This window comes from Haliotis cracherodii, unplaced genomic scaffold, assembly GCF_022045235.1.
Source record: "Haliotis cracherodii isolate W230 unplaced genomic scaffold, xgHalCrac1.p SCAF_7, whole genome shotgun sequence".
In the NCBI taxonomy this organism is placed as follows: Eukaryota; Metazoa; Mollusca; class Gastropoda; order Lepetellida; family Haliotidae; genus Haliotis; species Haliotis cracherodii.
The window spans coordinates 37024613-37043814 of NW_027266330.1; the positions used below are offsets into that span (position 1 = coordinate 37024613).

The 19202-nt window shown below is 38.8% G+C and overlaps 1 protein-coding gene across 1 annotated transcript; it reads right to left on the minus strand.

Annotated features, from left to right (window-relative positions):
- Positions 1-2089: 2089 nt before the first annotated feature.
- LOC139447327 (E3 ubiquitin-protein ligase TRIM45-like) lies at positions 2090-8193 on the minus strand. Its single transcript, XM_071228629.1, has 6 exons — positions 8115-8193; positions 4459-5529; positions 4143-4216; positions 3852-3897; positions 3529-3582; positions 2090-2766 (listed from the first exon to the last, which is right to left on the minus strand). Exons 1-6 carry the CDS (start codon positions 8188-8190, stop codon positions 2090-2092), a joined length of 1998 nt encoding a protein of 665 aa, XP_071084730.1. The 5' UTR covers positions 8191-8193.
- Positions 8194-19202: the final 11009 nt, after the last annotated feature.

Below are 19202 nucleotides of genomic sequence, written 5' to 3' on the forward strand. Positions count from 1 at the left end.
GCTCAAGAATGAAAAAATATCTGCATAATACGTCATTTTAGAGAAAACGGTCAACATAATTTATGAATGATCTTGATTGTGGCCTTGACAGTATGCGTAGGTCACTCATGACATTGCCAAGCCTAGGGCAAAAGGACGTGTACCAGGTTCCATTTATTACCATTACACCTTTCTCGAGTAGGACAGTAAACAACTTTTGTATAGCCTTGAGAGTGAATCTGACCTTCAATATCAAGGGTCATCTGGTAAAAGCTCAAGAATGAAAAAATATCTGCATAATACGTCATTTTAGAGAAAACGGTCAACATAATTCATGAATGATCTTGATTGTGGCCTTGACAGTATGCGTAGGTCACTCATGACATTGCCAAGCCTAGGGCAAAAGGACGTGTACCAGGTTCCAATTATTACCATTACATCTTTCTCGAGTAGGACAGTAAACAAACTTTTTTTTCAGACTGTGACTTTGAGGATGACCTTGACCTTTGTCATGACAAATCAATGTGTCAAAAGATGACACTGCAGTCAGCGGTGGCCAAATTCTGACAAAGCCTTAAAGCTTTTCCGATTATATGGGTCTGCCTAATGAACATGTTGTTAACGTGGACTGTATATAAGGAGTTTTTTGTTTGTTTGTAGTTTTACGCCGCACTCAGCAATATTCCATTATATGACGGCGGTCTGTAAATAATCGAGTCTGGACCAGACAATCCAGTGAATGACGTCAAGAGCATCGATCCACGCAATTGGGAACGATGACATGCATCAACGAAGTCAGCGAGTCTGACCACCCGATCCCGTTAGTCGCCTTTTACGACAAGCATATGGTCGCCTTTTACGACAAGCATGGGTTGCTGAAGACCTATTCTAACCCGGATCTTCACGGGTCGAGTTTTGTTTTAAAAAAATGGAATAAGAGTGGTCTATGGCTAGGTTGTAGTAGCATACACAAGAATGTCCTTTACACCTAGATTTGTAATTATTATGGCATGCAACTGGCAAAGTCCCAACAATCAAAGCATCAAACAATATATCCAATAATAGTGTAACATTAGTTGAGTCGTCAACGAAAAGTACTCACTGTACACATATAAATCTCATATCTCCTGACAATAAGTCTTTTGGCAGAAAATAATCATTCACCATTTTTGTAGTATACATTATGTGGGGTTAATTCTACATCCCGTGGTTATGTCATTTACCATTATATCCCATGCTTCAACAGTGTTATTCTGCTATGCTACCTCAATAAGACCAACACTTTCACGATCTGAATATAATTATTCCATTGCGTTAATCAAACATTTTTTTTTTCATTTACACAAATATTTGCTTGAAGTACATCACCAAGAACCTCCCCATGGATTGCCTTAGATGTATAACGAATCATCAGTGCCAACTTGTACAATGTGCTGATTGTGAAAAGACTATCATAACATATACTCAACAACAAAAGTTCCTGTGACACCAATATTTTAGTGTCTTTTTCAAACAAGTAAAGTTTGGTATTCAATATTGTAGTACATGTATGGAATCAAGTCACAAAAACGCAACTGCTACAGAAAAGCATGCATTCCATGCAAAAGTTGACTTTTATGGAAACCTCATCCATTTCACTACCCAAGAATGGGTATAAAAACATGTGCGTTAACGGGATTCCATACGCTTTGTTTAGCATCGTGCTGACAACAACCACTCAGAAAAACAACACAATTACGCAATTATTCGACATTACGAAATGCCACGCTTGTCCGAAAATGAGCGTCTCCGAGCCATTGGTATGGTTGAAGCAGGATCGAGTCAACGTGATGTTGCAAGACAATTTAACGTCCACAGAAACCCCATTTGGTGTTTATGGCAACGTAGGCAACAGACGAATGCAGTCAGAGACCATCCTCGGAGTGGCAGGCCACGCGTAACCAATAATCGACAAGACAACTGGATTCGAACAACACACCTACAAAATCGATTCCAGCCAGCCACATTGACTGCAAGAAGCATCCCCAAGAAATTACCAGTCTCAGCGCTAAGATAGCTTTAAGGCAAACCTGTGCACAGGACTTGATTCAACAGGCGCTAATTACGATGTTCACAACAACGCTTGGTAAATAAGAGATTTCTTTTTCTCAGTCATGGTGATGTCCTCGCCGCTGACCAGTTTCATCCTTACACTGTAGAAATCCGACTCCGGCAGCACACTTAAAACTGGGAAGAGAGCCTCTCTGAACTCGACATCAAACTTGGCAAGAACAACCTCCCTGTCCAAATCAATAAATGCGAGTCTCTTTCTTTTCACATCCAGAACAATACCATAGTGGAGGGTGGCCTGGTTGCCTGTTGTGTCAGACATTGTTCTAACCCAGCAGTTACCATCTTCCCACTCTTTATGCACCCGGGTACAGATCTTTCCTCGGTGTCTATCACAGCTCCTGACACCAACACACCAAGAGCGGAGCTGATGACAAAGCCATGACTCACTATCCACTTTGCCTGATTCTGCAAGCCCCATCTCCAGAATCGGCTTACTCCAGTCTCCCCTGCCTACACCCACGTTTGAGCATGTCTCCCAGTATTGAGTTATGCTCTGGAATGGGGTTTGTATTGGAGGGATGGGGAAAGGTTTGGAGATACAGATGCCATTAAACTTGTTCAGCCTTAGTCTTCTTCCATGTCCGGAGGCGCGTGGAGAGTTGACCAGCTCAGCGCCTTTAGTTACATGGCACTTGTTTGTGTTGGTTCGAGCATCATTCAGATAAAGTGAAGGACCTGGAATCAAAGTATCTGTACATCATAACCGTTAAAATGTGCCTTCATATTTTCAACAGTAAGTAGCTAAACACTACCAGGGTAATGATACTACTACTACGACGACGACGACGTAGTAGTAGCAGTAGTAGTAGTGTCACTATTCCCGCTACATCAAATATACAATAACAGCAGAAAACTGAATTCGATATCCTAGCTTTTCCATATTGATATAGATCATAAACATCAATGTTTGTACAAGGTTTAAGTCTGACTTCCAATCATTAGTTACACAAGTACTTGCTTAAACCACAAAACGCTTAAATTCGATGGAAGATCACAGATAAGAAATTATGCCCGAATGTCATATCTGAACGCAACGTACTTCATCGTATTACAGGGGCGGTCGGGTAGCCTAGTGGTTAAAGCGTTCGCCCGTCACGCCTAAGACCCGGGTTCGATTCCCGACATGGGTACAATGTGTGAAGCCCATTTCTGGTGTCCCCCGCCGTGATATTGCTGGAATATTGCTAAAAGCGGCGTAAAACCGTACTCACTCACTCACTCACTCATCGTATTACATGAGGAAACAGGATCATCATAAACAATACATTTTCTATCAAATATTCAAAATACAGGTGTACATTTCTTGTCGTTTTGTTGACATATCACAATATATAACTTACGTTTACTTCAAATGACACCTTCAGTACAAACATTTAACATTTTGTGAATAATTTGGTAAATCACATCAATCAGAAACGACATTTGAAAACTACTCACAGATAAACAATCTGAAATTGGTTGATCCTATTGTATATATCCTGTCGGGAGCCACTGAAATGATATTGAATACAGTTGACATTTCTGTTCACCATTTGGTAAATTATTTTTCCTACATTTATGCTTCTTTCAGACATCCTTTTAAAAGGTAGGGTCACAATAGAAGACTGGAATGCCTGCAAGACAAACTTTTTGTGTGTCTCCGATCTTCAGTTCAAACTGATGCTACCTTAAGATATTATCTCTGGCACTACAGGGTTTGTATGATACAGTTACATTCTTAATTTACTGCTACTCGGAAGGAGATATTAGATTTCGCCTACCAATTGTTTTCACCTTGTTCCATCTCTGTTCTTGTAATGAAATCAACTGCAGAGTAAAATAAAGGATGAGAGAATGAATGTCCAATGAATAGAATGATCTGTCTCAAAACATATGATGAAACAACACAACTTCGTAATTTTGATTCATTAATACCATTGCTTTGATTAATGTTTGTTATACAATAGAAATATATAGCATGTATACATGTGTTTACAGGTTTCTCAACAGTGTGGTCCTGCACAAGTTAAAGGGCAGTTTTAATATATATAAAATACTAATATCCCATCGACCTCATCCTTTGCTTTGAGCATTCCTCTCAGTTCAGTGATTTCCTCTGACTGCATATTTCTTTTCATTTGGAGATCTAACAACACAAAATAGAAATATGCTAAAAAAACGTTTGGATTGGTAATATATAGGAAATATGTCAAATCAGGAAATATGGGAAATCCTTGAAATTTAATATAGCAAAATATATATTTAATATAATCCCTAAATTTTTGTGTGAAAGATTTTGTTTGCACAAAGGAGTTTTGACAAGGACAAATGACCGGACTCTACATATAAGCAAATAATGTTTCTTTAAAATTAAATAGAAACGTATACCTCCAATAGTAGCCTGTGAATCTGTTAAAGATGTATCAGCAAGGCACGTGACCTGGGTCCCGAATGTGTCTATAAGTTCTTCTAGGGCCTTCTTTCCTTGAAAGTAGAGCTGAAAGTTCGGGGGAGGTATTCCGACATAAGAGATTTCTGATGACTTCAGGTTTTCTCCCATTTTCCACTGCAATGTATCACTGAGGGCAATGAGTTCCTCTTGTCTTGATGACCTCAGTGCCCTTTCGGTGTAGTCTATTGTTGATTCTAAAGAAGCCTCCGCAGATTGCAGTTGTTTTGTGTTTTCTTGAACCGTAGAAAGTGGGTCTTTAAGATTTTCGGTGATTTCTTGCAAAAGGTGAGTATGTCTTCTTTGGAGCCTTTCAGCAACAGACTCATACACCGAGAGAGCTTCAGCTTCACGTTTGTCCCTTGTTTCAGTTAACATATTACAATCAGAGGTGACTGTTTTCATTTTTTCTTTGATATCTTTGAGTTTTAACTTTTGCTTCTCCAGGTGATCACCTAGCATTGTCCTAGTCTCATCATAAAGACACTTCAGGTCATCCTTTCTGTGATTCTTGTGGGCCCCATACAAACAAACAACGCAAATGGGTTTCCCACAACTGTGATCATACAACTGCACTTCAGTGTCAGAGTGGTCTGTACAAAATGACTCGCCTAGCCAGTTTTCAATAGGGAGATCTTCTGTTGAATTCATATTTCGGATTCGGTGCTTGCTATTACATCTGATGGTGTTGTGTAGGGTGAAACATTTTGAACAGAGATAGCCATGACAGTCATGGCAGTAGACTTTGGCAGGATCATCATGATCTCCTGAAAGGAACCCACACTTCTTTTCTCCCACATTGCTCGCAACATAGGCAGCTTCGTTCCTTCTGACATGATCAGGTGATATCTTCTCCAAGTCAAATGCTTGACCACATGGGCAATGGAGAACAGAGCTTCTTTCTTGTGCTGTTTGGTCAATGCATGGTTTGCAGGCAGTATGGAGACAGGGCAGAAGAAAGAGTAGAGTTTCATCACATGTAGTCATTGAAAGATGGCATGGTCCTCGTCCTAAAGAGAAGAACAAATCAATTCATGTTCGTGTGTTATCTTGTTTGCTTTCTTGTGCTATCACTTTACAACAGCTGTATATGGAGTGATAGCTATGGCTATCTTCCTAAAGTAAAACTTTTTTTTTTTGATACATGTCTCCAGATAAGGACTGTATAGACAAATGCAAATATATGATGTATGAATTAAGGAAAGTACCTGATGTCTGTGTATGGCCAAAGCTTTATATAAATGTTACTTTAATATTTTGAACAATATTCCCCTCAACCTCATATACATCATCATGATCATACGTGCTCACTGCTCCTACACAAACTTCAGTATATCTTATAAAGAGTAACAAATAATATTTCTTTTTAAGAAAACCAGACATTCAGCCATTGCCTGTTGGCAAAAATGGATGAGCTGAATGAACTCTTAGCAGCTTTTCCAAAATGGAGCAACTGAGAGAGCACTGGTGAGTGGATTAAATTTCTTTGGATGGGAAATTATGGATGGATTAAGTATGGGAAATTTACTCCAAGTCTGATACATGTTCCTGATTGAAATATCTATAAGCATATATTTAATATCAAGTTTGACCTATTAAGGTCCCCTGACACTTACTATGGTAATCTTCCAAAGGGTATTTCATGCTAACCTATTTCTGATGGACACACAAGATTGATTGCACACTTAAATCTGTTCTCCAGCAAGATTGGGGGGAGGGGGTTATCATGTGGTTATTGGGGATGTTTGATGGGATAATAAATAGGGTTATATGTCAATTAATTTTTTTTAATTGACATAAGAAACTGATTCCAGACCTACCATGCAATATTGGGAGGGGTTATGTTATTGGCATATAATTACACATAATTCAATTTACTTATTTACACATATTATAAACTCAACTGTTTACTTACCGATAATTTTAGGGTGAGGCCTTCTGCTTTTAGCTCCTAAATTTGGAAAAAGGCCCACATTTTCAAATACAATGGGGCATTTTAACATTGTGCTGTATGGGCAAGTGTGGGTGTACCTAGGGGATATATGCCATTTTCACATAAAGGGTCAATGTCAGAAAATTCCTATATGAACCCTATATTTAATAACAGGTGTGACGACTTGAAATAATAGATACACAAATATGTATGGAGGTGCATGTCCACATGGTTTTACTTATTCTATTATTCCATTATGTAATCAATAACTTGTTTTGACTCAGTTGTGATGTCCATCACTTGTAATTGTCAGAGTACATGAAATTACTTATACTATGCACACTGACATTTTTTGCTATCATTTGTAAACAGAAGCTGAGGAGGAAACCTGCAGCTGGGGTCTTTAAAGCCACTGACAAGTACAAGGTGACCCGTGTTATAGAATGGCTTCGAGTTCCAGGAGAAAGACTTAGAAATGGTTCAAGGTTGTCTTGCAAACTTATTTGAAGCCAGGCCAATATGTGGGGTATATGTTTCGACTGAGTTTTAAAACTGGTATTGAGAATATATGTTTCACACCCGCCTTGTTGCAGGTAGTAACACTGTTTTCCTGTAAACATTAATACATTAATAATAAAGTTTATTATTCTATTCTGCTCTTCATGTTTAATTATAAGTATAAACTACACATGTATTAGGATAAATAAAAAACAGTACTGTAACTAGTGTAAGCATTCAATTGTTTTGTACAGCTAGAAGTATGCATATCACTTACAGTTGTTTTTTTAAAGTATTAACCATGATCCAAAATTATGATCTTTTTAAAAATTCAGTATTTTTTAGTTTTTTCTTCTATCGGTGTAACTTTAACATCAGTGCTGGTTGTAGCTTTGGAAGTGTTTAGCTTTATGTACCCTAACACTTCACTTGGAAAAGTTCTGTTGTGGCATCATTTACATGAAATATTAAGACGAGATGTTGTCAGCCTATTTAAGACAATGCCAGATGAAAAAAACTAACGAAGTGTTAAAAATTAATGTTTGAATGTTTTTGACTATTTTAGAAGATATCGATAATTCTAAATGATTATTACAAATTGTTAGCCATTTGTTGCATACATGTATTTATTTGAAAAAAAAATCAGGAACTGCCATTAAATATTATGAAAGGTAAAAATGCTGAACATTCCAGCTGCCATTGTAAATGAGCAAAGAAAAGAAAAGGTGATGAAGTCTGAATGACTAATGCTTGGATGGTGATGGGGCTGGAAAGGTTGGACAAGGCTGATTCTAAACCTATTATTACTGTCAGGCCAATGTCAACCAAATGCTGCCCCGATAATTATTGTCGATGTTGGGCCGATGTCCATCTGATGAGCAAAACTTCATTGGCCCGACGATGTTTGCCAACGCTGGGCTGGTGCGGTGCCGGTGCACGGCCGATGAAGTTTGCCGACGTTGGGCCGATGTCGATCTGATGAGCACAACTCCATCGGCCTGATGAAATTTGCCAATGTTGGGCTGATGATGTAGCCGACGGGCCGATGATGGCACGCTACCTGGGTTGTAACTAACGGGATTGGGTTTGAAAATATAGTTTCAGAAGCAACACTTGTGTAATAGGGTTGACGATGGACGTCATATGTATGCATGTCTCTGTTACCTCTTTCCGGGTTCTGTTGCTCAATTTCCGTTGTTTCAGAAGGCAGAGGTTTTGGCTTGTCCATGATTGCTTCCATTGATTCCAGTGTTTCCCTTTTCTCCAGCAGTCCCTGACAATAAACAAGTATTATGTCAACATTTTTGTTATGCAATTATATTCCCTAGAAAAAAACGGATATTGATATACATACTGTAAATCTTGAAATTAATGCGTCTCCAAATTAATATGATTGCTGACCCCTGTGCGAGTGCGGCCTGAAACATGAAAATGGTATATTTGGGACCAAATAAAAAATGTCACTGTTGGGAAAAGATGAATACAAAAATAACCGAATAATAACCCAAGCATAAGAATAAAGAAAAAAGTATCCTCTCATGATAACCACGGAATCAGTGCAAGTTCTTTCACTTGTGAGTGTGTGAGCCTACATTTTGCTTTCATACAAAATATCACACAACCCTTTCACTTGACGTTAAATCGTTCATTTCTCTAAGAAGGGCAATATATCGATACATTGACAGCAACATTTATTTGGAATACCAATCTAATGCTGTCTCAGCCAATAAAGTAAAACTTTGGTCTTACCCGCAAGTACCCTTTTCTCGCTTGTATTGACTACCACCATAACAGTTGAGAGCAAAGTGCAAGGGGCGTATATGTAATCATGCTGCATTATCACGTGTTAGATCAGGTGCACCATATCGTGCAGTATGGTTGTATTGCTACATGTCCATTTATGTTGATAAGTTGATCAAACACCGGTTTAGGGGCAAGACTTCTAACCCTAAGTTAATTAATGTGTGGCACCACTGATTACAAATCTAGTGATCTATGTATCACTCGTACATACTTACACGATGCAAAGTGATTTTTGTGACAGTTTTTGGTTCACTTTATCTATTGATTTGTAGAACTTGATAATACTTGTTTCGGGTTATTTATGTTTGCTAAAATGTAATACGTAAGATTAGTTAAAACTATTAGGAATACATACTTTAAGAAGAATCTAATAGATGTGTAAACGAGCGGACCCATTTCTAAAAAAAACAGATGCAGGGTTTATCATCAGCTGTGTAAGTGCATTTTTTTCCACATCACTTGACTGCATTACCTATAATAGTATCTTACCTGAGATAATATCGTCATGGTCATAGCGTGCTGTACAGGGAGTTTTACAATTGCTGACATAATGTTTAACATGCATACTTATTTCATTATGCGTTTGATCGGAATGCATTTACTAGACATGTCATCTCCTTGCACCGTCTTATACAAAAGATGATAAATAAAGTACTTGATATTATGTTCTTGCCCTTATATAAAACTGACGAAATTTACCTTACCTGGCTGGCATTTCGAAGTTGGAAGCAAGTGATAACACTGTTAGAATTCAAACTGAAATGTCACAACAATTGCATCACAAACATTGTATCTATCATCCCTACTATCTTTTTGTTATTATTAGTAATGTGATGTTATCTCAGTGACACTGTAGTTGAGCCACTAACGTTCTTGTCGGCAGATTATCAGTGAGATACTCTACATTCAAGCGATCCTGAATTAATGACAGGAACTCTAAAATGGATATCATCAGATGTACTTGTAGTTGAAAGACGAAGTGAAGTGTTGTGGCATATAATGGGCCCCATGATATTTTAGGAAGTATATGGATGACCTAAAGACTGCTATTACTGTTTGTCTGAGTATAATACTCTAGATTACCTTAAGTAAAGATTGTGTTTAAAACGTTTTCTGTGTTCCATTTTCTATCATGGCATACCCTCATTTTATATGGGAGTGTAAAGGGAAGACTTGTCAGAATATTCTCATGATCCGAGAGTGTACATGTACCTACAAATATTAAGATTTTTGTCTTTGAGGCAGATGGCCTATTGCATTTTGACAAACATACAAGTATGCACTTCGGACATTATCAGACAGGGAAACTTATACCTGCTGAGATCATGTCAAAATACTGTCAGTCTGACCTGCCCTCAGTTAACATTGCCTCAATCTTATGAATATTAAACGAGGGCAAAGGCAATATACATTTGTTATTCTTCAATCAAAAATCTTTGATGTCATTGGTTCATACATATCACGTGACAAAACAATAAATTTCCATGCTGACATAATAGAAAACCATAAAAAAAATAAGGGAAACTGATGATAGTGAAGGGGAAATTACGATAAATGTCTGTAAAATAAATATTGGCCGTATGTACCAATATCTCGTGTGACAGGACACCTTGATGGCATACTTTTGATTAACTAAGTCGCGGTATGTGTGCCCTCCCTAAGCTGAGTCACATTGGAGATTGTTGGGTCTCTGTGTACACTCTCTGCTCGAGAACATCACATATATGCTCTATTGGGGATATGTCAGGGGACATAGTTGGCCAGGCCAATGTCCGTATGCCTTCTCGTCGGAGACATTCGGTGACGACCTGGGCCGGTGTTTCTTCTGGCACTGCCATCTTGCAGTTCAACATTTCTACCAATCATTCCAGTGAATGGAACAAAGACAGGACGCAAAGTGTCGTCACTGGCCAGTCAAACGTCCTTTAACAACAATCAAATCAGTTCGCCCGTCATGTGTGATACCGCCGCCATACCAATCATTGTCAAGAATAATTGCCCTGGCATACCGCTCCCCGCTACGTCGCAACAACGTTTTCTTCCATCTGTGAAACGGAAGCAAAGCTTTGAATCGTCTGTAAACACGGCGTAATGCCACTGGCAAACAGTCTGTCCCTAGGGACACACCCGATATTGATCTACACTTCCGGGATGAATTTTACAGACATTTATCGTCATAAAACCTTCACAATAATTTAATCAGTTCCCCTATATTTATCGGCAGTATTTTTGAGTGAATGGTTGTTTTTTACACATAGAACAGTATCAATAATTGTATATGTTTTTGGGTGCAAGTAACCATCCATATTTCAGTATTAGTATGCACACTTATATAATAACAACAATCAGATTGATGGATCAACGTTGATCTGAGAACATGCTCGATCAGCTCGCTCATGATGCTGTGTCCATTTCTCCTGGGTGGGGGGCACGGTAGGCCCAGTCGTCTGAGGCGCCCCGATTCGCTGTGCAGAGTTGCGTCCCTTGGGCACGCCAGAAACCTATGATTGTGGGTTCGAATCCCGGTTCGCCCCGATTATGTTTCTAGGTTTGTCAGCAGCTTACCCGTGCTCGTGGTAAACGTCTGAGACCTGCATCCCTTCGGACTCTCCACCAACATCAAGCTGACATAACTGGAATACTGTTAAAAGTGGCGTTAAACCCAACTCAGTCACATCATTACCTGGAAGACATCATCTACTATTATGAGTAATAATGCTCAGCAATAGCACCTGAAAATAATTTCACCTATACCTGTGCCCATATATGACAAAATATCAAAGCCCAAAATAGACATAGCCATAGCAAGTATCGTCTCAATTTAACCGTTACGTAGCAAACTGCTTGATTGGCATTCTAGAAAATGGTGAATAAATAAGAAAGCCAACAACTTCTAGTTTATTGCATTTAGCGACAGCAACCATTTTTTGGCATTCGATCGTCTGAGGAGGGTATTTGTATTCCCAAGAAGGAGCAGCAATTCTGTTGTCGGACGTCCTGAACATGCATCCTTTAGATTCTCGTGGACACTACAACAGAATGCCACTTCAGTGATAAGGTGTGTGATATGAGACATAAACATGCCTTTCAGATGTTCCACTGTGATAATATAAACATATTAAACCTGATCCAGTTCTTAGTCGTTGCTCATCTTAGATTGTAACACATACCGTTCAAATGAACTTCAAATGTTCCACTGTAACAATATTAACATATTAAACCTGATCCAGTTCTTCGTAGTTACTCGTCTCAGATTGTAACACATTCCGTTCATATGAATTTCAGATGTTCCACTGTCACAATACTAACATATTGAACCTGATCCAGTTCATAATCTTTAGTCGTCCTTAATCTTTAGTCGTCTTAGATTGTAACACATTCCTTATCAATGATTGGTTATGTACAAGATGTGTACAAGAAATAGTCTCATACTCCTAACGGACCCGTGAAGATGCGGGGTAGAATAGGTCTTCAGCATCCCATGCTTGCCGTAAGAGGAGGCTATGCTTGTCGTAAATGGCGACAAACGGGATCGGGTGGTCAGGCTCGCTGATTCGGTTGATGCATGTCATCGATCCCAATTGCGTGGATCGTTGCACGTGATATTAATCACTGGATTGTCTGGTCCAGACTCGATTATTTACAGACCGTCATATAGCTGGAATATTGCTGAGTGCGGCGTTAAACAACAAACAAGCCAACCAACTTCCTAACGGATCGGTTCTGATCTCATGGATGAATATGCCATATCTATCTCAATATCTGTCTCACGACTATTTGGGGATACCCAGAAAGATTATTCAGGGAATATTACTGATAGCCTTTATATTTGCAATGACATTAAACAGTATGGCTTTTTTCATATTATCATGTGCTCGGAGTAGTATGCGCAAAGCTATGTGAAGACCAGCAGTACTATGTTTGCCTCCTGTGTGACTCATCCTTGCTTGAACTAGAACTTCGGTCACTTAAAAAGGCATCGAGTTAAGTTCTCTGCTATTCGCTTTGTTCACTAAGAGTGAGTGAGTGAGTGAGTTGGGTTTAACGCCGCTTTTAACAGTATTCCAGTTATATCACGGCGTGCCAGCTTAATGTGGGAGGAAAGCCCGAAGCGATGCAGGTCTCAGACGTTTACCACTTCGGTGAAACCCACGAGCACGGGTATGGTGCTGACAAATCTAGAAACATAATCGGGCCGAACCGGGATTCGAACCCACAATCATAGGTTTCTGGCGTGCCCAAGGGACGCAACTCTGCACAGCGAATCGCGGCGCCTCAGACGACTGGGCCACCCTGTTCACTAAGAACGCTTTACAATAATTACAGGGCAGTTATTAAGCTATTGTCTAAAATGGATGCAGTCATTTCGAGCGTTGTCCTTTTAGGATTGCGTGGCGCATAAATTATGTTTCTTATGTGATTAAAGACTACACAGTTTCAGAGAGCTTTGGAAGATTGGCTGTTGGAAAAAGGTATAGACAACAGCAAGACATGTTTTTCGGAATGCACTTTTATTTATCGACTTTGCTGGTACTAGTATAGAAAAATCCATAATTGTATGTATTTTCTCCTTCCACTTGTTTTACATTTTTAACCGTTTTATGCATGATGCAACGCACATATTCTCCCCAAACAGTAGGCATATTTTCCCTAGAATCACAGTCACCCACATTCATTTCACAGTCAAATGAATTGTCTTTAGTGTTGTCACTACCCCTGGTGTGTAGTACATACATCATGTGCACTCAAAGAACCCACTCGTTCGATGGCAGATGACCAGATGGTGGAAATATGAGTACCTACATACACCTGAAAGTGTCAATGCGTATGCTGTCAGCCTGGGCTTAGACCCGTGAAGATCCGGGGTAGAATAGATATTCAGTAACTCATGCTTGACGTAAAACGCGACTACTCTTGTCGTTAAAGGCGACTAACGGGATCGGGTGGTTAGGCTCGCTGACTTGGTTGATGCATGCTATCGTATCCCAATTGCGTGGATCGATGCTCATCGTATCAATCACTGGATTGTCTGGTCCAGACTCGATTATTTACTGCCCGCCGTCATATAGCTGGAATATTGCTGAGTGCGGCGTTAAACAAAATAACAACCAGATTGTGTACAGAAACGTATTAACGATCACTTTCGGAGAAAGATGCATTGTCTTTGCTTTGATAGCCAGATCTACATGCAGAGGGAAGATGACCTAAATAACATGTCTGATGGAACCTACCCACATACGGTTGACCACGGTTACAAGAGGACAATGTTTATGTACTATGAAGACAAATATATATTTGAACTATTTGCGCCTCATTTGTGACTCACTCAAAACAGTTCTTGCTTTCTTACCCTTAATTGATAACTGTGGGGTTCCGGTTTAGCATAGGACCCTAGCAACCTATACTGGTCGGAAGAGGTGTCCAAATGAATCGGGTGGTCAGGCTCAGTGACTTGGTTGATTGCATGTCATCGTCAGCGGACGGTGTGTATCTTACCGTATTCTATATGTATCGTTGTTCACAATACAATCACTGGGTTGTGTGGCCCAGGCTCGATTTGTTGACGGGCAGTCGTAAAATAGCTGAAATATCGCTGACTGCGGCCTGCGATAACAGGCACATCAAGTGCAAACGATGACTATCGAGCTGGTCTTCAGAGATTAAATTACCTATTTATCAAATAAGAATGAAGAAGGGTGTAAAAGACATCATTGAAACAACTTCTTCGTTACACGAAACCATAGACATTAAAGCAGAGATCAATACATATCCATAGTATATAAGTATATACATACTGTATATACATTCCTGTGGACAGTAATAATTGCCGCCAAATGAACACTTCTATTGTTCAAGTTTGCTCTGTATTATCACCCCCACCCCATCAGGAATAACATAACCCTAATCACTGACAGTTTTTCTACGTTTGATAGTGTGCAATCAAAAAATGGTTAATTATGTAATTATACTTGCATAACCATTTTCCGCGAGTCCCGCGAGGTGATATTGCTGGAATATTGCTAAAAGCGGCGGACATCCATACGCATTTACTCACTCGTTGTGTTTTTGGCTTCACAAAGCTTATACTTAAAACAAGCTGTGGCGTGGATATGTCAAAGGCCATCTGTTCCTGTAGTGAAATTGATCATGTGTACTATTTTCTCTTGGAGAAATATCCCCTGTGGAAAATTGTAACCAGGAAAATGTTATCTCGAGTGGGCATTGTGTTCCCCCTCATAACCACCCTCATGTCTCAGCCATCCAAATAATTTTTCTTAGGGTTTGGGTCCCGTATAATTTCCCGGTGAAACTGTTCTACCACCATTTCAATTTAGCAAAATATTATAAAATATCTCATCACATGAAACAACTCTAAATTATTACTACTGTTTTCCTACATCTGTGAACGTACATGTAAGACTGCCTCTGCGGTCTAATGGTAGAGCGTCCCCCGTCAAACCAAGCCATATTGGCATCATAGGTAATACGCCTGGCCATGTTGGCATCATAAGTAATACAATGGCCGATGCTTCTGCTAAAGCAGCACTCAACAAATCTGTGACACCACTTCCTATTCCATACACTGATTACAGGCATGTGATTGGATCATATATATATATATATATATATATATATATATATATATATATATATACGATATATGATGCAAAAGAAGTGGGAAACCCAAGTAGGTATCAATAAATTACATGACATAAAACCAAATATCGGTTACACCTACTTCGGTTGTCAGTCCAGATTCGAAGAGGTCATTTTACGACGATGTCGTATTGGCCATTCGCGTTACACCAATGAATATTTTTTGAAAGATGAGGATCCTCCGTTCTGCATCCCTTGTGATGAAAGAATCCCGTCAAGCATGTACTGCTTGACTGTAGATTTTTTCCATCACAAGGGATAAATATTTCAAGGTTAAATCTATGAAGGATTTTTTAACACTATTAGTTCTCATTTAATTATTGGCTTTTTAAAAGAAATAGAGTTGTTTAATGAATTTTGTTAATTTGCTTTTTAGCATTAGTGGAATAAATCAATATCTATGATTGATCGTGGCAGTATCCTCAAAGTGGGTTGAAGTAGTGTAAATTTATTGTCCCCCTGAGAGGGTTTCGTAAGTCCATATCATTCAAAGTATGTTATTCCAACAACAGTTTTAATCATAGAATATGTGTTCTTTTAGTATGGCTAAATTTGTCAATAATCGCCAGCACCTGAAGGGGTGATGTAAATCCGGTTTGGGTCCATGCAGGAAGTCCCCATGGCCCCTAGTATGGTGATCTACCTTCAGTTTTTATAAGGTAATGTTATGTGTAGTGCTATTGATTTTATGATTACATACTAGTTTTAAATTTTTTTCTGTGATAAGTCTAGTTATTTTACTGTCCCTCGTTGGCAGGTTTTTATATAAGTTTCAATATATGTTTTATATTTAACTATTGATAGTCACGATATGGCTGAAATAATGCCGATGTGCCTTAAAATTTTAACTCACTCAATTAACCAAAAGACTTTGTAGGTTGTGGAAATCATCATGGGCAAGGGCCGAATGAACATTTGTTGTATGCCACTCTGCTGTAATGTTCTCTTTTACACATTAGCAGATTTCCCCATGTGTATAATTAGTATGAACATGCATAATGGGTGTGTGTGTGCATGTGTTTTTAACGCCACACTTGAATAATATATCTATTTGATAAGAATCTAACAAGACATCGACACACACCAAGTTACTGTTTACTGTCATGGTAAAAATGCTTTTTAAGAAATAGTTCTTCTAAATATCCCATGGGTCAAACTTTCGACTAATAGGAAACTAATGTTGATTTTATCAATTTAGAAGATGACAAGAGAAAATGTCCATCAAAATTAAATATTTTGATATGGGTTCAAAATATGTCATTTAGAATGATAAAGCAATCATTTGTCCAATATTCATGTGGAAAACCTGTGTGTGTATTGAAATCAATAATAGCAGATTATGGAAGAAATATATGCTTTCAGACAAAATGTTCAAATGATATTTACATACCTCTCAGAGATGCAATTATGTTAACCAGACATTTGGTACAGATTTATGGTACAGAAGACATTATCCAGGAAACACAGGATGTAATAGAATGTACATGTTAACACACTTCTTTTCACAATCAACTGACAATACTGAACATGGCCACGTGGGTAAGGGGTCATTCTTTATAGTGACACCTGATATTGAAAGGCCATCAAATGTCTGAGCTATTAGCATTGTTTTCATCGTCCACACTGACACGCAAACTCATGCTTTAATGCAGTATCATTGATTGGGAGATTGGGAATGCGTCGTCTACAACGTGATGAGGCCTAATGGCTATTGGCATGCTTCAAACTAAGTTATCAATTATGTTCAATGTGTCTGTGATTTGCAGACTTTGGATCAATGAGTAAGTGAGTTAAATTTAAATTCACATCGGCAATATTCAGACATATTGGGACTAAGCATTATTTTCTAAAAATCCTGCCTTCAAAGGACAGTAAGAGTACCATAAATGTACCACAGATATATATCAAAAACTGACGTGATAACTATATTAAGATCAGATTGTTAAACGACACAATATTAAATTCAGGCTGTTGACAGACAGCAACCTAAATTAGACCACCTTATTTGGGAGGCTTTGGAACACAGGTCCATGATTGAATATTGATAAAACGCTTCCCCCATATTCAGGTAACTGTCCCGGGCCCCGTTCCACAAAACAGTCGTAAGTAAGGAAATCTTAAATATGCTTACGACTGTCGTAGGGCTACAATCGCTTGTTGAACGGGGCCCAGACGATTAGAAATCATCTGCATGCTAAGCCACCACGTCGTGTACTACCATCAACAAATGGAAACAATTTAGCCGGGCGCCAAGGGTGTTCATCGTGCACAGAATGGGTGAATCGCCAGTGGTGTCACTTAATGTTTCCAGATCAGTCCACGTTCACTGTAGGCGTGGACGTGTCTGGAGGCGTCCTGAACAACGTCATGCGACATGATATGGGATGGGATCACTGTGAGTGCCAGAACGAATTTGCATATCGTCCATGGAAGAGTCACGCTACAGTACCACGGAGGCAACATACTGGCGCGAAAGGTTGTGCCGTTTACGCGCCATGATGGCCAATGTTTTGCTTTTCAAGACAATAATGCACGTTCCCACAGTGCGCTTATTGTAACTGCCTACCTCCAGCGACAAAACGTCACCAGAATACAATAGGGAATGTTTGACCATTGTGGAGGCACGAACCATTATTGATTAAGTCATCACAAACGTTCATTCTTTTATTACACACCCGTGCCGTCTTTCTTGGTTGCCGTCTTACACATAGACCTTACTTTTTATTATCCATCCTTTGCCATCACTCGATGTATTTCTTTAATCATCTGTTATGATCCACTATTTCTTTTGGAGAGTATATATGCACACAACACAGAGCGTAGGGAATCCATTGGTAGTAACGAAGGTCTGGAAAAGAAACTGGAAGTAATATCGTGTGAAATGTAAAGTGAGATAACTATGTCATCGTGTAAGGGGTTGTCAACTCGAAATAAAGGACAGTTTGGACGTTTTTCTGATTTTTTGTGTTTACTTTGTCCTTATTCCGAGCATTTGGTTTCCTTTAATGTCAGAACAACGGAGTAGCTATGAATAAGAAAGACACAACTTCGTATAGCATGATATTTACTGTAGCTATGCAGTCCATGACCTATATTGCAGGCACACTCTGCGAAGGACATTCTGCTCAAATGTGATGTCATGATATGGGAAGCAATGCCTACAAAACAGAAAGTTTTTTTGTTTTGTTTTTAAATATTATTCAGTTCAGTATATGATACATGTGGTATACTTATTAGGTGTAGGTTACATACCTATACATCATACAGCAAATTTATGTTGGCTACAGGTGTCCAACAATGTTTACAATTGGTGAAACGGGCAGGCTACATTTGCCATGTTTATTAACTAAATGTGAAGCTAAATCCTTACAGCACAGTAGTGGAAATTGTTCATTTTAAAAAAAAATAGAGACATATTAACCAGACAATTCATTTCCCAAATCTTTCCATTTTCTGTCAAACTGTCTTATTGTATTGTTTTTGTGCGCAACTGATTTCTCTATCTGAAATATATCAATTAGAGTCTTCAAAAACTTTTCAAGTGACAATTTGTTTTTCTTAATGCTTGCTACATGTACATGTATATATCTTTTGCATGCCAGTATGATGTGAGTTGTACCCAAGTACAACAGAGCATTTTGAACATTTTGCATTCAGAAAACATTCAAATTTAGCCCAAAACTCTTTAACAAGCTTACAATCCTAATATACATGAAGTAAGGATTCAGTATCAGTTTCACAAAATAAGCACAGATCAAATCGAACATTTTCATTTTAAACAATTCTCTCTTT